Here is a 22,731-nt window from a genome sequence, read left to right as displayed (position 1 = left end):
TTGGTTTAAAAAATATCAAGCACCCTCTTTGTGTTGAGGTTTTTCTCAACGTTCCTAAATGTGTTTCTACCTCGTTTCCTACTGCTGTGATCTTGCCTTTTTAAGGTCCGGTTTCCACCTTTACTAGAAGGAACAGTGACTGTGTATCAGTGTTTCTCCTCTGCCAAGAATGGTTGGAGAGAAAATTATCATTTAATGTTGCAAAATATTAGCTCTCTTCTTTCCCTTAAAATATCGTTGTCCCATTTGGTCTCCTGCATTTCCATCCACCTCTGTTCCCTTTGAGGCAATTGTGCCCAAGCAGACGTGCACCAGAAGTGCCGACGCCTCCCTCTAGCAGCCAGGGGACTTCTGGCTGTTGTTCCAGCTTTTATCTTTATTAGCTCTGTCTGTCCACACAACCCGGACGTCAGGGTTTCCAGTCTTCTGTAGGCTGGAAGCAACGCTTTGAGTTTCCAGTTTATGTATATATGTAAAATCTAACGTCTGAGTCTCTGGTTCAGTTTGCACTTGCAGTGGAATTTTTCCATTATTTGTAATTAAGAACTGTAGGAAAACAACAGTTCAAACACAGTCCTGCATCTAAGGTAACTTGAAATCCCCTGCTTTTAGCCATTTTTTCTCCACTTGTGTCCAGTAATTAAAAATGTGCCTTTTCGTTGACCATACCATGCCACAATATGGCTTTGCTGTGAAATTGTGTGTATTTGCCCCGAATTTTAAAATATATTCTACCTAGGAGCTAAGGTGGCAAAGATGGGTTTTAATACTTGGCTAGTTTCAGGTGAATGTATAAAAAATGGATAATACCTGTGGATTGCTTTGAGACTCTTAAGATAACATGCTTTATAGAGACAGGTGATAAAGTTGTGTTAGACAAAATATACCTCACTTAGGGCTTTCTGTCTTTCTCCTTAAAGAACTTTTTCTCTTGACGGTTTTTCTTTCAGCCTTTGTTTATATAGATTTTGTGCTGCTGTTCATTATGACATTGGACTATTTCCCATAAGGAATTCGATCATTACCCGTTAGGGACCTCTTTTTAAAAATACTTCTAAATTTATTTATTTTCTGCTGTGAGGTATACATGCTCTTCTGGTAAATAAGTCTGAGGTAAGGTATTGATAAGAGACTGGAGGAGAGCATTACATTTATTATATCCTTAATGAAGGAGCTCCAGAATATCCTTAATAAATACTGGTGAACTCATGACTGCATTTATCCATCTCTAGTTCTCCAAGGAATAATGGGAAGGGCCACAGCTACAATAACTCTGCATAACCATCATTGACTCTGACTCTATTGATTGTGATTAACCAAGATGTATGGAAAACAGTTTTAAGTGTGTAGTGCATGTATCTCGTAAGGTCCATTAAGATGTTCATTATTTTTCAATTGATGCGTCTTAAGCTGCACTTGATGTCTGTAGTAGTGCTTTTCCGCAGAAAGACTGCACTGTGGGATTGAGTTCATTTTGTTAATTGCATAATACAACACAGTCATGTTTCATAGAAAACAGTAAATACTCTTGATTTCATTGATTGGTATTCTTTGGTTATTACTAAATGAAGTATGGAGTATGTGAATAGTTCTTAAAGCCTCTACATGGTAAGGGCAAAAATGTTTTTTGAAATGTAGGTGCTGCATTTTTAGGGACCTCTGCCCAATTGCTTTATAGGCTTCTGTCTAGTGCTGTCCTCTGAGTTTAAGTTGGGAGAGTCATTCATTGAACATTTACTAAGCCCAGACACATATTGCAGACCCCTCCCTTGCTCCCAGGCCGGCAAGAGGTACAAGCCCAGCCGGTGGCAGAGCAACATGGGGGATGTTGGGGGAGGAGGGAGAGCAAGGCATCCACTGTAAGACCCTAGGGAAAGGCACCCGGTACGGGCTCAGCCAGGCCGGGTTCTCCTGGAAAGTGACTTCTCAGCTGAGTCTGGAAGGATGATGAGTTGGCCAGGTAGAGTTTTGTATGGGGCAGGGATGCAAATAACTTGCTTACCGGCTGCCACTCCTCAGTCCCAAACCAATGGTGGGCGTTAATAATCCAGCACAGTATTTATTTTTCTGGTAAACTGGTGGAATACAGCTTCAGAATCCTTCTCAACACAGGCAGCTACCACCAAGGTACTGGATTTGACACACAGACCATTTGCTAGTCATGGCCTAAGTCCTCATAACGAGGCTCCTTTTGGCTGCTGGGAGTACTTGATCAGAATAGAATTGTGGTTTCGTGTGGGGGCGGTTGTATGACTATGGCTCTATAGAGGCTGAAGTCGTATCCACCGTCCTGTATGTCCTCCCACATCACCTGCGGAGTGCATGTGGGACGCACTATTGCATCTGCCCGGCCTCACGCTCCTTGCCAGCATCCTGAGCCTTTTTTGTTAGCTTCTTGCCTTCTAGTTAAAGACAGTGGTAGAATTGATGGGTTAGGTTCACGGGCTGTGTCCTGCAAGCCTGAGTCACAATATTGAAAACGATAAATTCCTTATATTGCACTTAAACGGGGATGGTCCTTAAAAGCCGTATTTGTTTAAAGACACTGTCATCTGAGGAGGCAGCCTGGCTTGTTGGCTAAGCAGCAGTTTGAGGAAAGCTTGGGGACCTGTTTGGATCCCAACTGTGCCACTAAAATGTTTTTTGTGACCTTGGGTAAGTCACTTAACCTTACTTACAGCATTCTTAAATCAAAACAACTCCCGAGGTTGTCATGAAGAGCCTTGGGGGGAAAAATGTTTTTAGCAAATAAGCTCAGGCCCCTGGAGGCAAAATGCAAACACCCCCTTCCGTCTCCCCCACAAGAAAGGTTAAAGGTGGGGTTTTGTTTTGTTTTTAGCTGTACAGCCTTTCTTCCTTTTTCTTCGGGTCTCTTAGTCCAAATGAGTAGTCTTTTTAGTGGAAACTTAGTAGTTAATGGAAGCTCTTTGGTGGTAAATCATGTAAATTGGCAATTGCTCTGGCCTGCCGAGCTTGAGAGGCTCTAGTCTCGTCCTTTCAACAAAAAATCAGCTGTGGTCTCTGACCTATTTATTTGGAGGTAACCCTGCCAAGCATACAAAAGATTGGGAAAGCATACAGTTTCATTGGTCTGTGCCCTGGACTGGGACACCTTCACTCATTTGGAAAAGGCTTCTTTCTCCTTCCGTTTTTCTTTAGTGCTCTTACATCAGCTAATATATTAGTTGCAGTTGTACTTTGCACAGACACTAATTAGAGAGCCATCAACATTGGGGTGCAAAGGCTTACTGACAATGCAACTGTCATAGTGGCGTCTTAATTGGTTGAGTGTAATTGTCATTAGGCAGCGATAAAGACATCTGGAGCTCTGGAGAAAAATCAGCTTTTTTTCCTACCTCCCTTCGATATCTGTTCTTGCTTCTCCTGGCCAATGTTGTTAAGCATTTTTAGATCATATTTAGGGTTTGGTCCAGTTCCCTCTGCTCCAACCATTGTTTTACCCTCATGAAAATGTCTGTTTCTTTAGCACAAGTTCATTAGCATGGAGTCTGATCTCCATTGCTGTGGCTGCTCAAACTTGCATTAGATTCTAGAGCCTGGTGCTGGGTCATCATGTGGTACCTGCTGAAACGGGATTTATTCTCTGTTTCCCTCAAAAAGGAGACACGGAGTCTTTCATATTTTGCTTCCTGAGTCATTTGCATTATGCCGTTCTCCTGCTCTTTGGCCATGAAGAAAGGAGTTAATGTAAATGGATATCTTTGTTTTTTGTTTTTTTGTTTTGTTTTTTAAATGGATATCTTTGAAAATGTTCTTTACCAAAATAATTTAGCTTATCCTGTGTTTTTATAGATATTTTAATCCGTTTGGAAGTAAATGCAAGTTTAACATCTCTTGATATGTGTGTTCTGAGTGTTTCACTGATCATCAGCAGTGGAAGGTGGGCAATAGAAGTAAAAGGTGCCACTCAGACTAGTCAGGTTGTTAATTGTGGGCACCCCCTTCCAGTCACTGTATGTTATTAGCTATGCGTAAGGCACTGTGATGGAGACACAGCACCGAGATACGGCCTTCTCAGGGACTTGACAACCAAGTTGAGATGTGGAATGTAACGATGAACGGCATTTCTTCAGATACAGAGCAGTTGATACAGTGGTAGTGGAGCCAGAGAAAGCTTCATAGAGAAGGAGGGTCTGTGCTAATAAATATTGAACGTTTGGTAGGCTTGTGCTAGGCCTGTGGTTCTCAGTCTTGCCTAAACTTTGGAAACGCTGATGCCTCGTTCCACTCCCAGAGTCCGATTTCAGTGGTCTGGGTGTGCTTTGGGTATCAGGAGTTTGGAAAACATCCCAGGTGATTCTCACGTGCAGCCAATGTTGGGATCCACTGGGCTGGGTCGCCAGGAGGGAAAACACTCCAGAAAAGTGGATAATATGGGCAAAGATGCAGAAGCAAGAGTATATGGAAGCCAGGAATGGCAGACTTGCCGGAGGCTGATTCATGCTAAGGAAGAGCAGAAAATAAGATTGAGAAGAGGGATCGAAGCTAGTTTGTGGAAGGATCTCTGTGCTAGGCCCAGTAATTAAAATGTCGTCAATAAGATGTTAAGGCCTGAGTAGCTAGAGGGCTTTCTAAGTGTCAAGTGCTATTCTAGTCTGACTCTTCTAGTTGTTGGGCCCATAGCTGTGTGCAAGACCCAGCCCCTGACCTTAGAAGCTTATAGGTTCTTAGGGGAGCTGGACAGATACACACACACACACACACACACACACACACTTACTGTGAGAGGAGTCTAGGCTGCTGTCACGTAGGCTAGATCACAGGGGTACATGGTCCAGTGTGAAGGGGAAGGGAGGAAGGGAGAATGATTGTGTCTTCAGTACTTTTGAGGGCTTGGCTTATGCAGGGTGATGGGGCCCTGAGGCGCTGAGGGGTTTGGACCAGGGCCGCATCCCTGGGGAAGGGAACGCAGAGGGCAGTGTGGGTGGGGCTGGGGGCGTGCGGGGGAGCCACTTGGTTTTGCACCAGGGACTGGGACTGATGCGGTCGCTGAGGAAAGGCAGGAATTCCGCAATGGGCTTGTTTGTGGTAAACTGAAGCCTTTCGAGGGGAGCATGGGTTTAATTCTAGACATGCGGCGTCTCCGGGTGAATGGGACAACATTTTTTTGTGGAGGGAAAGCCGCGCGAGGACCCGGTAGACGTTGGTAGAGCGCCCTTCTCTGTGGGAGCCCTGCCAGGGGTGAGAGCGAGCGCGGCGTGTATCTCCCTGCGCGTGTGGCCCGGCAGTTCGTCAGCTTCTGGTTTTGTTGTCCTGCCTCGGAGCTGTGTGAAGGGGCTTTGGGGCTGGAGCTTCGGGCCCTGAAATGCTCTCCTCTCTACCCCTCTGCTGGCCGTGGGGCCCCTGATGGGGCGCAGAAAGGGCCCTGCGAGAGCGTGCGCGGCCGCGATGCCGCTCATCAGAGGAAATACGTTTCCAGGTCCTGCAGTTCTCACACCCCCACATTCGCTTTATGTGTCTTCCTTTCACTCGCCGTCTCTGCATTTCTGATGGCGTCCCCATCCCTCTCACCTTTCTTTTCTGAAATGGCTCTTCCCTTTCACATAGAACTTAAGAATCTAATCATGCACAGTCTAGACATTCAAGCATGTTATCTCTGTTCAGTGTCTGTATAGCTGAGCAAGTGGCCTTACTCCAGGGAATGCCGGAGTTGTTTTCTGGGGTGTCAAGGTGAGCCCGGTAGATTTGGCGTAGTGGTGTGTGTTCTTGTATGGGGTTCCTCATTAAGAAGGGTGATCTGGAATGCTGCCCGGAGGACCTAGGAGCCAGCGGCCGTGCTTTGGCTATGGTGATATCAATATCTACCCTTGTTTGTGCATCGCCAGGCTGAACAACACTCGTGGAGTGAGCGTTCCTATTTACTGGGAGATCAGTGGTCATGCAGAGTTCCTCCAGTCCAATTTTAGAAAGCACGTCTCTCCTACTGGCTCTTCACACCACACGCGCACTCTCCAGGCACTGTCCTGCAGGGGCCAGCCGAATTCTCCGACCGAGGGAATTCGTGAGACAGAATCACCTTTGAATCACATAATGTATATATTTACTGTCAACAATTTGAGGGAGGTACTGCTGCATTCAGTAAATGAAGCACTCACTCCTTTATCAGAATGTTCTTAGTTTTTTCTATATATATATATATTTTAAAGATTTTATTTATTTGAGAGAGCACATGCATGAACAGGGGGAGGGGCAAAGGGAGAAGCAGGCTCTCCGCTGAGCCGGGAACCAATGCGGGGCTCAATCCCAGGACCCTGGGTTCAGGACCTGAGCCAAAGGCAGATGCTTAACTGACTGAGCCACCCAGGTGCCCCCCCCCTTAGTTTCTTTAAGAAATGTGACATGAGAAGTTGATCTGTAACTACTTCATAGATGTATCATGTGATAGATTTCAGTAGTTAAGATCATCTCTGAGATATACCTGAGTCTTTATAGTTTTAATGTGGGGTCCAAGAAATCCTGAAGGAACTATGGCCAGGGCCTCAAGACTGTGAGTCTGCTTAAAACTGGGCGCCTATCTTTGTGTTTGTGTGGTACATCGTTAGACTCTTAAAGCATTTCTAACATGCCTCCGCACGGTCAGTTGATTTACGTGTTGAACCAAACCCTCTGTAGCAGATGTAAGGAACTTAGCATAAATACCTCGATGGCAGGCAGCACAGCACCTCGTCATCTGGTCATTCCATTATCCTCGTGTCTGAGGGGCCTCACGTCTGAGCAGGCTCTGGCCCTGCCTTGGCTTTGATGGAGAGAGTCATTTGTTGGAGTGGCAGTAGTAATAGGAGAGAGGAGTGCTCCTATTTTCTAAGTGGGCAAAACCGGGCAGTGTCATGCATTTCGGCAAGAGCTTTTCATGAGAAGGCAGCATTGTCTGGCTGCTAAAGGCAAGATTTAATTGTTTCAGCAAATCAATTAGTCTTTAGGGACTTTAATCAGTCAAATCTGATGCATGGATGAGGCATTAGAAAGCTCATGCCTGTAAGACCATTAGTCCTTAGCATTTCTCTCTCTGTCTGTCTTTGGTGTATGTGTGTAAATACTGTGGCTTCTATAGATTTCTGCTAGTGATCCCTTTGCTGGGAGAACGCAAGGTAGTAGGTGGGTTATGATAGCCTAAGGGAGATCTTGATATCCAGGGTCGTAATATAGCGTTCTCATTTGAATTGTCATCGTCGTGCCGTGTGAGAGCATGAACCATGTTCACAGCCTTCTGTCATCTAAGTGACATTTTCTCCTGTTGGAATTACTCATCGAAACAGCATTACAGGAGTGGTTCCCCACTGACCAAATCTTATTTCTCCCTTGTTTTAAGGCTCTCCCCATTTTCTCTACTGTGGCCCTGCTCTCTAGTCCCCGTTTGGAACCAAGTGTGCCCTTCTTTTCCAGATATACATCAGGGGACGTGAGGGTGTGGGACACCCGCACCTGGGACTACACAGCCCCTTTCCTGGAATCAGAGTATGAGGAGGATGAGCCTGGAATGCAGCCATATGTCTCCTTTGTGAGGATAAACAGCTCGCTGGCGGTAGCGGCTTATGAGGATGGTAAGTAACCGCAACCCTCCTCCCTATTAAGGAAAAAAAAAAGCTTTACAAAAATTAAGCAGCTGTGGCCGGCTCCCCCCTGTAATCCCTCCATACATACACGTGGGCACACACACATGTTCACACACATACACTCACTCTTGCCTTTATATGAAGAAGTTGGCCAATAACCCCTCCATGCATTAGTAAGCAATGGAGCACAGCACCCAGTAAGACTGGTGTTTAATTCCTACTGGAACTGGCGGGCTGGGTGTCAGTGCCAGACACGAGGCTGGCCAAGCCATCTTAAGCAAATAGCTTGTTTGGTATAAAATATTAAATATACTTGGCCTACTTTTCCTTTAGTCTCTGCTCAGTCCAAAGGGAACGGGGAAAACGGGATAGACAGATAATCTGTTGACAAATATGGAAATAGAAAAATAAAAGTCTGTGCCTACCTTTTCCCGGTGCTTACATACCATACAAAATAATTTATGGTGATGTGTTGTCTCTCTGGGAGTGATAGAATTCTTTTTGTGTATGAGCAGCCATGGATTTACTAGGTGAGGAAAATCGAATATTATATTTACCTAATAGGAATAGTAATTTTGATGGCCATGATATCCTATGCCCCTAACTTTCATTATGTTGTGACGTTGGAATCTCTAAAAGCTTTGTTTCCCCACTTGCCTGAGTTGGACCGCGAAATATTTTGGAATCTCAGTCTTCATGTCATGGCACTTTTGCACATCTTCAGGGTCAGTGGAACAACCACAGTGTCCGTGGTTGGCTCAGAGGGACAAAGCTGTAGTAAAGTAGCTAAGGGGGAATTTTATATCTATATGTCACTTAAAAAAAAAATAGGGCTGAAATCTTAATATTTTCAATATATTCCTTTAACAACATGAACTCTGTTCTTTTAGTTTGACATTAGTAGATCCCATTGGTAGATTTTCTTTTCAGCCTCTAGAAATTTAGCTAAGCTCTTTTTGAGGTATACAGTATTTACTGTTTGTTGAGCTGCTGGGTAGATAACATAAGATCGGCTTGAGTGTGTTTGCTACTTTCCAAATTGCCATTGAGTTTTTCTAAAAACCGAGTATACAAAGGTTGTAGTACAATTAGAATCCTACAGTTTTAGCATCCTCTCCTAGCCTCCCTCTGCCACACACATGCCTGTGTGCACATTCTTCTTCAGATGGGGGAAACTGGGGCCCAAAAAGACCAGCTAGGTGATTTGCTTGAGGCTGAGTTGTGAGTCCAGTAGTGAATCCAGGAGTGTGACTGTCCCAGGCCGCTCCGGGGTTGGAGTGCACGCTTTATGTGCTACTAAACACACCTGCAGAGATGGGCACCCGATTGATTGGCACCCTCGTGTCTCCTGTCTTGGGAGCTTGAAAACACAGCTTGAGGACAGGGGCTAGTGTGCCACCAGTTTCCCATCATTGGTCAGAAGTGTGTTTGTCCCCCTCATCCCTCTTGCTGCACAGAAACATCGGGAAACCCTGTAGATGGGGAAGAGAAACTACTTTCTTTGGCAAATACCTGGTAAATAATGGCCAAAAAGTATTTCTAAAACTTGATTTTATAAAAAAATTATAGTTAACATTCAAGCAGAGCAAAAAAAAAAAAAAAACCCAAGAAAACCCCATAAAATGTTAAAGAAAATATATCCAAAAAGAAGCTGAAGCGCTCCTCCCTTGCCTCCTGCCTCTGTCCCTCCCCTTGCAGGTCTTATACATGGGTCCTACGCTATGTACTTCTCTGCACCTTGCCCTTTGTTTTTATTTTTAACACAGTGACACATCTTGGTATCTTTCCGTATTGGCACTTATAGGTAAACCTTACTCTCTTTCAGCCTGAGTACTATGGCATGATGTGGCTGTATTTATAATTTACTAGAGCCCTTAATGACGCACACTTGGACGGCTTATTTTTGTTATTAAAAACAGTGCCGCGAGCAATATCCTCAAATACCATGATGGACTCGTGCAAGTATAGCTATGGGGTAAATTACTAGTAATTACCGGGTTGGAGGCTACACATGCTTTATGTTTTGATAAATATTACCAAATTGCCATCCACAAAGGTTCTACCAGTGAATGGTTGCACCACCATATATGAGAGTGGTGGCTTCCTCAGGCTGGTCTGATGGGTAGAAATGGTATTTCACTATTGTTTTCGTTAGCCTTTCTTTATATGGATACGTGAGCACCTTTCCATGGTCTTTTTTTTTTTTTTTTTTTTTCCTATTTCTCTGAAAATTCCTTGTTCCTGTCCTCATTTTTCTCTGGCTTACCTTTTTTGGTTGGAAAGGGAAATAGTCCTTGCCATACCTATCTTACTGTTTTTTCGGTTGGTCAGTTACTCTTCAATGAACTTTGTTTATGGTTTGTTTTTCTAGGTAGTAGTTGTAGGTGTGTATAATTTTAATTTTTTAATCCATAACTGAGTGGGTTTTATTTTGTAATATAATGTTTTTGACTAAGTACTACATTTTTAGGGATGTAAGATCAAACCAATAGAAACAGTTACACATTGAGAAGTCTCGAGGGAGAAGCAGGCTCCCCACTGAGCAGGGAGCCTGATGCGTGGCTCAATCCCAGGACCCTGGGATTATGACTTGAGCCAAAGGCAGGTGCTTAACGGACTGAGCCTCCCAGGCGCCCTGAGAAGTCTCACTTTTACCCACTTTTGTCCACTCCGTTCTAAAGCAACTGTATGTTTTAGTTCTGTCTATCCTTCCAGTATTTATATATTGCAAATATGAATATTCGTATTCTCCCCCTCTTTTTCTTAAATGAAAGATAGCATGTTACTTTATATTATTCCACACATTGGCTTTTTTCACTTAATGATCTGTCTTGAAAGCTTGTCCATGTTTGTATATAGAAAAACAGCCTCCTTTTTGTCCCCCCCCCATACCTGCACAGTACAAGGACTGTGGTTCATTTACACACCCCCTTATTGAGGCATTGTTATGTTGTTTCAGACCTCTTGCTATTACAGCATAGCAAAAAACCTTACCTATAAGACATTTCATGTGAGTACAGGAGCGGTAGTTTCCTATAAAAGTTATGAATCAAAGGGTAAATGCAGATGGGGTTATACAATTTTGCCCTCTCACCAGCAAGGTATTTAGGTATGCCCATTTCCTCACAGATTTGCCAGCAAAGTGTGTTTCAGACTTCTAGGTATTTGTCAATTTGATAGATTAGAACTGGTATCCAAATGTTGTTTCAATTTACATTTCTCTTAGCCTACGAATTTTTTTCATATTTGTACCTGCTACTTGTACTTCTTTCTTCTAATAAGCTATGGCCTATTTTTCACACTTGAATCTTGACCAATATAGAGTTTATCCTGTGACAGTATAAAATATGAATCTGAGAATATTTTTTCCAGCATCTCATATTAGAGAGCCCATAACTCCCTACCTCACTGGTTCAAGGTGCTGCCCTTATTGGTTTTTAGATGTGAGATTCTCTTAGTACTCAGCTCTGTTTCTGGATGTTACGCTCTAGTTGCTTATGTTTATACCATCACGTTGGTGTTGTCTTTCTGGGTTCCATGGCATGCTCAGGGGGAATCTCCCCTACTCTGAGATAAGGTTAAAATCCATAGTACTTACGTCGTTTATGTTGAATCTTTGGTCTGAAATTCATTTTGGTATTAGGATTGTGTCTTTGGTGAGAACTCTTGCATTTTTACTTCTCTTCTCACTCTGAGCTTGTTTTACCAGTCTGATTGGGGCTTTACTATTTCTGGGATACCCAACAACTTTTCCTTTTTCTCCCAGAGCTCAGGTGGCAATGTCTTTGGTCTCCCTTCATTTTAACAGATTGACGCTGTGATATTTATACCAACATATTCATGAGTAGCTACTTCTGAGGCAAAGACAGATTGAAACCATCAAACGCATATTTTTCTATTGCTCCTTTTCAGGAGTAGCGAACAGGCACTTCTTAGGCAAAGCATGGCAAAAAGGAAATGTACCTTGTGGGGTCTGCTGTATAAAATTTGTGACTGTGCCCGACAGAAGAGAAGAATAAGATGATAAAATGAGTTAATGAACTTCAGCTTCCTGGCTGTGCCAAAGGGAAGCTCTGTAGTCACTGGGGCCCTGTCGATGGCCTACACACGCATCCTCCGCAGAAGGAGTCCGCTCCAGAGGGGAGATGGAAGCCTCCGTGGGAGAAAGTCTAAGTCATCCCTACAGCCTTTTTCGCCTCCTTGCCCTGTAGGAACACTGTACACCCACCTGGGGTGTTGAGATTTGGCAAGGTTGATCCACAGTTGTGATTTTTTGAATTCCGACCCACTGGCCTCATATTTCTTCTGCCTTGTTTCCGATTGTCAGCACTGGCCGTCCTCCAGTTTGATTTTACCACTAATTGTGTTGCACGTTACCATACCAAAATGAATCAAATCAAAATGCTTTTCCTGGAGCATTAGATAAAGCAGGCGAAGGTTCTGAGTAATGAGCAGATGCTGCTAATGCAGGGACAGTGGAGACCTTGCCAGGACTCCATCTGCTCCATGCTTGCCTGCCTCTGGCCCCGAGCCACAGCATTAGGGAAGGCGGTGTACTCGAAACCCTACTCCCCGTTCACAGAGTTTGTCTTGAAAACTCACTATTTGGTGAGAAATGAGATTACACAGTTCTTAGGTGCAAAGAAGTTCTCGTTTGTCCCCCCAAGTGGAGAAGAGAGACCAGACCCAGTGCATATTAGCATGCGGAAGCCGAGATAGGATAGCCAACAGTCGTCTTTATGTGCTGCCATCAAGCAGGGCAAAGTGGCTTATCCACTTCTGCACTCCCAGTGCAATTGTCTGAACGCACACATGCTCCATTGTCCAGGGCTGTGCCCGCCCTGGGCCCGAGCAGCTATGATTTCTCATTTACTGGCGTAGTAACAATGGATGGGAGTGGGTCTCTCCAGGCTGCTTTTTAGCAGAGAACAGTAGGACCATGTTTTTGTTAGACAGCTGTGATGAAGAGTATGTGCTTTTAAAACTTTATTTATAATTTTATGTTTAATTAAAAAAAATCAGTTCTTTGATAGTTTTGCTTATGTCTCTTTATATGATGGTGACATTGGAATGTAATGACATAACCTTTGAATGTAATACTATACAATAAACAATATTCCCCACCCCCCAATCAAGATAGAAGTTTTAGAAGTGAAGCATTAACATGCTGAAGCATTGCTTGGGAGATTGCTAAGACAACTGGGTGTGGGTTGTAGAGATGATTTTTTTTTCCCCTTTGCCAAGGCCTGCTTCTGGTCATTGTTCTCTTAAAAGTTTCAACAACCAGTTTTTGCTTGAAACCTTTGCCTATCCTTAGGTCTAGGGGACTTAGGTATTTGACAAAACAAAATGAAACAACTTTCTGATAACCCCAAAATACCAGGTATAGTCCTTGTAAAAGATAGGCTACTTTTATAACATGAACAGTGAACAGTAGGAACGCTCACCTCTTAAAGGTACTCAGAGTGGAATTAAACACTGAAATACAGACTTCCGAACAGAGATGGTTCTTTTGGTATTGAAGGATTTGAGGAATTGAACTTTAAAGTTGACTGCCATTTGGCATGGTCTAGAGTGCTAGACTGTGTTTCATAGACAAACCATCGGGATTATGCTTATGTGATGGAGGAAGTTTTTGAATAAAAACAAAGTTTTTCCATTTTTCAGTGAGAAGAGTTTGAAATTCTATTTCACACTTGCTTATGTATGCTTTGGACTAAATATGCATTGTAAGTATTAGGGCAGTGTTCCTCATATGGGAGTCTAGAGAGAAAATCTTGAGCAGGAGCTGTGAGATCTCTAGGAAACTTCTTGTTTTTTGTTTTTTTTTAATCTGTATTTTTATAATCTAAAAAAAAAAAAAAACCTGGATCCTTTGACCTTGTAATTAAACCATGCTGCATGATCTCAGTATTTGAATTTGCATTTTCTGTTCACAGGCTGTTGGCACCAAGTGATTACCTACATGCCTTGTGATTGTTTTTCATGCTGAGGGGTCCACAGATGACTTTTTATAGAGGTCTGCGAGCTCTCAGATTTAAGAAACACTGGGGAGGGAAGTTCTCGATCAATTTCTACGATAACTACAAATTTTTGAATTTACTAGTGAAAATGAAATTATTTTTCTCATGCGGAAAGTGGCACATTAAATTTGTAGTATGAGATTTGGTGTTAATCTTGTTTACTGGGGTGGTTTTACTGAAAACTGATTTTTAATACACAGTATGATGCATAAATTCAAAGTAGCTGTCCTGTGTTATTAGAGTTGAAGTTAAAAATGGAAAGGAACAATAAATAGCACAGGGTATCTTTGTTGGGGGTTAGAGAAATAAATTGTTGATGTTCTTAAATGTACCTAATGAAATCCACACATGAATTTTTTTTTGAGGCTGATAAATCAAATTTTAAGTATAAGAATTTAATTTCCCTTTTAATACTTGGAATTTTGATTATAGCATTTATTCTATACTAAGCACTAGGGCTGTGCTAAAGCAGAAGTAAATATATTTGTGGAACGTATTTGTTTTAAAAGCAAGATGTGCCTGCCTGTCTGCCATTTCAGTCAAAAAGTCATTAGGCAAGCTACAGTGGAGTAGAAAGGCAGCCCCGTGGGGCCCAGGACAGGTGGGGGAGGGAGTCTGAGTGGAACAGTGGCCTGGCGGGTTGTGGGAGGTTGGCAACATCCAGGGAGATTGAGCAGGTAAAGTATATTAAGGATAATGAAAACCAGTTTTCTCACTATTGGAGAAGGGAGTTACAGGTATGGAAAAGAGATATCCAGATGAATCCTGTAGGGCTGGATTGGAATGGGAGGTGTTGGTGTGGAATTCCTGGTTTTCAATATAGATAAGTAAATAGAGATATCTATGTGTTTGTATGGAAATATGTTCATGTATGTCCTAGCCTCATTTGCTGTGAAGGTGTAGAAAAGCAGCAATAGTCCAGTAGCAGTGAGCATACCTAGTGCTCAGATCTTAAAAATACCAATCTCCACTAAGAGGAATCAGGGCTCCTTGGCAAAGAGGCTGACTCCAGGGTGGGGGTAGGGAAAGAACAAAATAGTACTGGAACATCTTACTGTACAAGGAAATACGAAAGTGCTTAAGGAATAATGGTGACATGTCAAAAGAATACAGAAGCTACCTTGAAGGTAGCTTTAAAGAGGTCAGGCTAGTCTTTGTGGGATGGCCTTCAATTTGGGTTTTCTGATAGTTTCTCATGATTCAACTGGGTTATGCATTTTTGGCTGGACTATAACAGAAGCAATTCTGTGTTCGTCTCAGTGCATTCTATTACGTAGCACAGGATGTCAATTTGTCCCATTACTGATGTTAAATTTGACCACTTTATTAATTTGGCATCTGCCAGGCTTCTTGACTACAAAGTTACTTTTTTCCCCTCACTCTGTAATTAATTAGTGCTCTGTAGGGAAATTGAGATGTAAAATCCCCTTCTTCTCATCTGCTAGTTTTAGCATGAATTGATTTTTTTTGACTCAATTATTACCATTATAACTGCCAATTAGTGATTTTCTAATTCCATCGTTCCTTCTATATCTGTTAGGTGACATTCTACTGTAAGTATGCACCTTTGTTACTGTCATTAGTTTGCTGCTCAGATTGTCCCAGATTTGGCCAGTTGTCAAACTCATGAAGGTGTTAAAAAAAAAAAAAAATTAAGGAACTATTGCAGGGTGAAGGACATAAGACAGCTGAATGCCATGTATCATCCTGGATTGGGTTCTTTTGCTATAAAGGACATTACTGGGACAATTGGCAGTGGATCTGAATAATGGGTATATAGAAGTTCTTGCAACTTTTCTGTAATTTCAAATTGTTTCAAAATAAGTTAAAACTTTTGTTTCTGATTAAGATGAAATAACAGGGACTAGATTTATCCTTCTGCCTTAAACAACTGGAAAACCTGACAGAATATATTAAATAATGGTTTTCAGACATTAATCTTCTTCTGTAAGGGATCAGAGTCTTGGGCTATCTGTTTTTCAAACAAGATGAATCCTACAATTACACCAGCTTACCACCTGGAAACAACCCAGTACAGGGAAAGGGAACCTGAGCAGAGCCTGGACCTCATGTTGAGGAGACACAAGAGGTTAGGGAAGCCAAGGTGGAAAGAATTTATGGGCCAGAGTATCGAGGAGGAGGGAGCTACACAGAGAACTCTACAGACCTAAAGGGACCCCGCCGTCTTTGAGTACTGATTTGCTGAAGTGTGAGAAGAAATACCTGAGACCAGGGAAAGAACCACCCAAAAGGAGAAGGCAGAACAATTTCTGAAGCTCACACAGGGTTAGGAATAGTTTGTATTCCCACCAACCAGAATGGAAAGACCTCTCTTATAAGGGCACTGATCCCATCCTCAGGGCCCCCACTCAAGACTTAATCTAACCCTAATTACCTCCCAAAGATCCCATCTCCAAACAGCATCACAGGTTAAAGTTTCAACCTGTGAATTTTGGGGGGAGACACAGACACTTAGTGCATAAAATTAATACTAAAACCATTTTAATTCTTTTTAAAGGTTTTATTTATTTTAGAGAGTGAGCGAGAGCTTGCAATCGGGGAGGAGCAGAGGGAGAAAATCTCCAGAAGATTCCACGCTGAGCTCAGAGTCTGATATGGGGTTCGATCCCAGAACCCTGAGATCATGACCTGAGGCAAAAACCAAGAGCTGGAGGCTTAACAGAGCCACCCAGGCTCCCCAAAAGCCATTTTAAATATGAATATACGAATACGGTTAAAAGTAAAAGGATGGGAAGTTATACAATGCAAACATAAAACAAATGAAAGCTGGAGTGGCTATATTCAGATAAAATTTTAGAACAAGGAATGTTAAGGATAAAAAGGGACTTTAATAATGATAAAGTGGTCAGTTTATCAAATGGGCATAGTAATCCTAAATATGCATCTAATACAACTTCAGAGATGCCTGGGTAGCTCAGTCGGTTAAGCGTCCAATTCTTGATTTCGGCTCAGGTCATGACCTCAGGGCTCCATGCTCAGTGGGGAGTCTGCTTGAGATTCCCTCTCCCCTGCTGCCTCTCCCCCTGCTCACACGGTCTCCCTCTCTAAAATAAATAAATTCTTAAAAAAAAAAAAACCTGATAAGTGAAAGGGGAAATAGACAAATTCATAATTATAGTGGAAATTTCAGGCCCTTTTTCCCCCCATAATTGGTCTAAGTAATTGGTAAGGTTGTGTAAGATTGAACAACATTGTCAGCCAACTTTACCTAGTTGATGTTTCTAGAACTTTCCACACAACTACAAAATACACATTCTTTTCAAGTAAACTCAGAATGTTGACCAAGATGGAGTATGTTCTTTTTTTTTTTTTAAAAGATTTTTATTTATTTATTTATTTGACAGAGATAGAGACAGCCAGCGAGAGAGGGAACACAAGCAGGGGGAGTGGGAGAGGAAGAAGCAGGCTCCCAGCAGAGGAGCCTGATGTGGGACTCGATCCCATAACGCCGGGATCACGCCCTGAGCTGAAGGCAGACGCTTAACCGCTGTGCCACCCAGGCGCCCCAAGATGGAGTATGTTCTGAGCCATAAAATTAATTTCAGTAAATTTAAGAGGATTGAAATCCTGCAAAATATGTTCACTGAAAGTACATTTTCCAACAACCATGAAATTAAAAATAACAGCTCTGTGAAATCTCCAAATATTTGGAAATTAACACACTTAGGAATAACCCATAAGTTAAGAAATCTGGAAATATTTTGAACTGAATGAAAATGAAAAATCATATATCACAATGTATAGAATGTAGCTAAGGCAGTGCTTCGAGGGAAATTTAAAGCAATAAACACTTATAAAAGAGAAAAAGTCTCAAATCAATGATATACCTTTTCACCTTAAATAGAAAAAGAGCAAATTAAGGAGAAATACAATAATAAAGAACAGGAATCACTGAAATTGAGAAAAAATACAGGAAAATCAAAACTCATTCCTTTAAAAAAAAAAATCAAGGTGACAAGTACTAGAGTGATTAGGGAAAAAAGTGTCAGGAATGCAACAGAGGGGACATCATTATAGATCCTATGGATGTGAAGAAGACTACAGTGAAAAATTATGAACAAGTTTGTCCTAGTAAATTTGGCCTCTTAGGTGAAGTAGATAAATTGATTTTTTTTTGAAAGATACACATCACCAAAATTCACCTAAGAACTAGAAAACTTGAATGGCTCTGTTTCCATTAAAGAAATGGAATTTGCAATGTAGAATTTTCCCTCAAGGAAACCTACAAGCCCAATGGCTTTACTGGTGAATTCTACCAAGCATTTAAGGAAATACTAATTCTGTATACTTCCATAAAATAGGCTAGGAGGGAACATTTTTCAACTCAACTAATGAGACCAGCATTACCCTCATACCAAAACCAGATAAAGAAGAAAAAAGAATGCCTAGTGTATGAAAACAAGGAAACTATAGATCAATATTCCATAGGAACATAGATGTAAATTAGCTTAACAAAATACTGTAAAACTCAATCCTCTAAGATGTTAAAAAGATAGTAAATAATAGCCACTTAGGATTCATCCAAGGAATTCAAGGTTAGTTTAACATTTGGAAATCAATTCATCATATTAACAGACTATAAACTATAAAAGAAAAACCTGATGGTTAACTCAATGAAACAAAAATAAAAATTGACAAAAACCAATTTGTATTGATGATTAAAAACTCTTAGCTGATTAATATAAAAAGGAACCTTTCTATGAAAAACCTACAGCTAACTTCATATGTAATGGTAAAAGACCATGCTTTCTCAAAATTGAAAACAAGGCAAGGATGTCCACTTTTACTACTGTTATTTTAAGCATTGTACTGGAAGGCCTCCTTAGTGCACTAATGCAAGAAAAAAGGCATACAGATAAGAAAGGAAAAAGTATAATTGTGGATAAATTGTCTATGCATGAAATCCTAAACCATCAACAAAAATGTTACTAGAACTAAAAAGTATCTTTAGCAGTGTTACTGTGTATGAGGTCCGTATGTAAGAAACAATTGTATTTCTTCAAGTTAGCAACAAACAGTTGGAAAAATATAATTGGTGATTAATTCAGCGAATACTCAGCAAAATATGTGTAAGACCTATGTGCTGAAAACTATAAAATACTGAGAGAAATTAAAGCCCAAATAAATGGAGAGTTATATTTGTGGATTGGAAGATTGAATGCTGTTGAGATGTCAGCTATCCCCTCATTGACCTAGAGATTCAATCCAAACCCAGTCAATCCCTACAGGCTTTTTCTTTCTTTCTTTTTTTTTTTTTCTTTTGTGGAAATTGATAAGCTGACCCTAAAATTTAAAATCTAAAAGAATTTATAATCTAAAATCTAAAAGAAAATGCATAGGACCAAGAATAGTGAAGAATGATTTTGAAAAAGAATTATAAAGTTGGTACAGTTACCTACCCAACTTCAAGATTTACTGTGAAACTGTAGTCGTCAAAACTGTGATACTGGCCTGAGGATAGACCAATGGAAGAGAATAAAGTCCAGAAAAATCCACCCACTGATTTTTTTTATAAAAGTGCCAAGGCCATTCAATGGAGAAATGATCATCTTTTCAACAAATGGTGTTGAAACAGATATCTATATTTTTCGTTCCTGCCTATGAACCTCTACTCTTCATGCCATCTACAGGTTAACTCAAATGGATTATAGACTTAAGTATAAAACTTCTAGACAAGGGGCGCCTGGGTAGCGCAGTCGTTAAGCGTCTGCCTTAGGCTCAGGGCGTGATCCCGGTGATCCGGGATCGAGTCCCACATCGGGCTCCTCCGCTAGGAGCCTGCTTCTTCCTCTCCCACTCCCCCTGCTGTGTTCCCTCTCTTGCTGGCTGGCTCTCTGTCACATAAATAAATAAAATCTTAAAAAAAAAAAAACCTTCTAGACAAAACCAAAACAAAATCTTTGTGACCTTGGGTTGGACAAAGATTTCTTAGGACATAGAAAACACAAATTATAAAAGAAAAATGTTAGATTTCATCAAAGGTAAAAACCTTTGATCATGGAAGATACTAAGAAAATGAAAAAGCAAGCCATAGACTGGCAGAAAATATTAGCAAAACACATATCTGATCTATGACTTGTATCTAGAATATATAAAGAACATTCATAATTCAAACATAAATTGACAACCAATTAAAAGTGGCTAAAGGTTTGAATAGACCCTTCACCAGAGAAGACCTATTAAATGTTGAGTAAACACATGGAAGGTTGCTTAGCATCATTAGTCATTAGGGAAAGGTAAATTAAAACCATTATGAAATATACGGTTACACCCACCACACTAGCTTAAAAAGACTGATAATGCAGAGTGAAGGTGAGACTGTGGAGAAGTCAGTACTTTCATTCCTTGCTGGTGGGAATGCAAAATGGTGCAGCCACACTGGAAAACAGGTTGGCAGTTTCTTATAAAGCACAAACTCACCAGGTGACCCAATCACTCCCACTCATATATTATCCAAGAGAATGAAAACCTGTGTTCATACAAAAACTTGAATATTTATAGAATTTTATTCATGATCACTCCAAACTGGAAGCAACCTAGATATGTATTCATTGGTAAATGAATATAGTTGTGGTACATCCATACAATGGGACATTACACATCAATAGCAGTAAACTGGCTACAGATCTATGCAACAATATAGACAAATCTCAGTAGCATTAATGCTGAGTAGAAGAAGCCAGACACAAAAGAGCGTATGCTATATAATTCTGTTTATGTGGAGTTCTAGAGGAAGCAAAACTAGGACAGAAAGCAAGTGAGTAGTTGCCAGGAGCTGCGACCAAGGGAAGGTGACTGCCTATAAAGCTGTGATGGAAATACTCTGTTATGACTGTGGTGGTTACGGGACTATATAGATTGGTCTCTTCCCATCAGATTGTGCACTTAAGTAGAGTTTGTGTGTAGCTTATACCCCAATAAAACATTTTTTTTTAAAGACCAGAAAGTATTATTTTAATATCTTCTACAATGTAGTTGGTGCTACTCTTGCAAAGTTTTGTTGGGTTTTGCTCATCAGGAAAGGAAAGGGTCTCTGAGATGTATTAGGGTAGAAGGATAGGAGTGCTTTCCTGCCCATGTTTGTATTTGAGTGGATGATCATCAAGAACAGAGAATTCCTCTGGTGGCTCCATGGCTACTGGAATACATTTAGTGATTGAAGGTTTTCCTATATTTTTAATTCTAAAATAATTCTTCATGAAGAAATCTGGACCTATTTTCAAAGAGATCCAAAAATGGGTATTATAGTATGGGATCATAGTGGTAGTGGATATTGTATATTGTATACATGGGATCATGGTGGCAGTAGGCATGGCCAAATATAGAAGCTCTGTGGACTCTTGAATTGTTCCCCCTTCCTTGCTTTTAACTCTGCTCCCTTATAGGACTTAAAACCCAGGATCGTGCAGTATTACAAAAAGAAATTCCTGGATAAGCAGCTTTCCCCCACCCTTCATTCCAAGGCTATAGCAGGATTTTCTGCATATTTTTAAGAGCATATGACCTTTGATGCAAAGACCTGGACTAGCTTATTCTAATTCCTAAGAGCTGGAAGTGTATTTTATGCTACCCTGGTAACATTAAATATAGCTAGTGCCCATATCTTGGTTTCTAAATATCATTAATTCTTCAGTAAAAGGAACCAGTGCTAGGGGAGGCAAATACAGGATGAGTCTGAAACATCTTGTGGGGCCAGGAAGTAAGGATGTTAAAAAAAAAGAAAAAAATGGATAGCAGAGGAAAGGGGGAGGTTCTATTTATAGGACAGTGGAACCAAACTGGAGTTCCTTCCCAACAGCAAAATCAGGGACAATTTGAGCAACAAAATAGGATAGTAATGGATTATAACCTATAGAATAAAGAAGTAAATATTTACAAGACCATGCTGATGTAAATAAATAATTGAATAAGGGAGAAGAGACAGCTCTTCCTTACAGTAGCATTTCAGTTAATGAATTTGTATGTGGACAAGGGTGATGAAAATAGAAATTCATTTGGCAAGCACCACAATAATTGTTGCAGGCAAGAATCATCCATGGATGCTAAAATTAGTAGGATGAGAAAGAGGATATTTGCATAGTTTCAAATTATTTCTCCACAAGAGAAAAATAGTAACTTTATAATGGAGAAACCTGACTATACCACCTAAACTAAGCAGTGAAAGTTACCATTACCAGTAATGAGAAATTGACATCATGTACCTCCTGATACACTGAAAAGGCACAATGTTACTTCTGTGCTATTCTTGCCAAAAATGTATAACCTGATCTTAAACATGACTAAACATCAGACAACTGAGAGATCTTCTACAAGATACATGGTCAGTACTTTTCGAGGGGCAGGGGCAGGAAGGACAAGATAGACTGAGGAATGGTCTCCGATGAGAGGAAGGAGACATGACAATTGTATGCAACATGGAATTCTGGATTAGATTCTGGACCAGGAAGAAGATGTTGGTGGGCCATTTGGTGAAATGGGAATAAGGTCTGTAGATTAAATACCTTGTGTCAATGTTAATTTCCTGACTTTTGTCATGCTACTGTGCTTATGTAATACATTAACATATAAGGAAGCTGGGTGAAGGGTATACTGTAACGCTTTTGTAAAAGTAATTTGTAGGGCTTTTTTATAAGTCTGAAATATTTCAAAATGTTTAAAATGTTAGATTAAACAAGATTAGATTATTTTTTTCCTAGTGATTTAATGCCATGTTTTTATATGTTAAATAATTATTCAGAAAAAAATGTGCCTGTCCCTTTTCTGTTTGGCTGAATTGGGAAAACTGAATTAGATGACATTAGGGTCCTTGTTCTTCTGGTGGTGGTTATACAATTAGAGATTCTCAACACACTTTATTTCTGTATCTTGCTATTTATCTTTGGGCTCTTCCCTCCCCCTTTAATGCATGATGGTATGAAATGGTACTTCATTTCCAAAGAATACTTTTTAAAGAATGATGTAGCCATTTTATTTTAAAATGTCAATATTTAGCAATATGCCAGAAATTAGTTTTTTTGGTCACTACTTAAAACTTATGATAAACAAGTTTTGTCAGTTTTATGTATAAGATGTGAAAAGGACATACGATTTCACGCATGTGGAAGTTAAGAAGC

At 40.7% G+C, this 22,731-nt stretch overlaps 1 protein-coding gene across 1 annotated transcript in view; it reads left to right on the top strand.

Annotated features, from left to right (window-relative positions):
• Positions 1-22,731, top strand: part of FBXW8 (F-box and WD repeat domain containing 8) — a 116,559-nt gene that overhangs the window by 41,133 nt on the left and 52,695 nt on the right. Inside the window, exon 5 of the mRNA XM_026514961.3 lies at positions 7,405-7,562. Coding sequence (XP_026370746.2) covers positions 7,405-7,562 — 158 coding nt within the window. The remainder of the gene's footprint in view (positions 1-7,404; positions 7,563-22,731) is intronic.

The sequence above is a fragment of the Ursus arctos genome, unplaced genomic scaffold (genome assembly GCF_023065955.2).
Source record: "Ursus arctos isolate Adak ecotype North America unplaced genomic scaffold, UrsArc2.0 scaffold_34, whole genome shotgun sequence".
NCBI classification, from domain to species: Eukaryota; Metazoa; Chordata; class Mammalia; order Carnivora; family Ursidae; genus Ursus; species Ursus arctos.
Note: the sequence above shows the minus strand (reverse complement) of the source record. Positions and strands in the feature narration are given on the sequence as shown.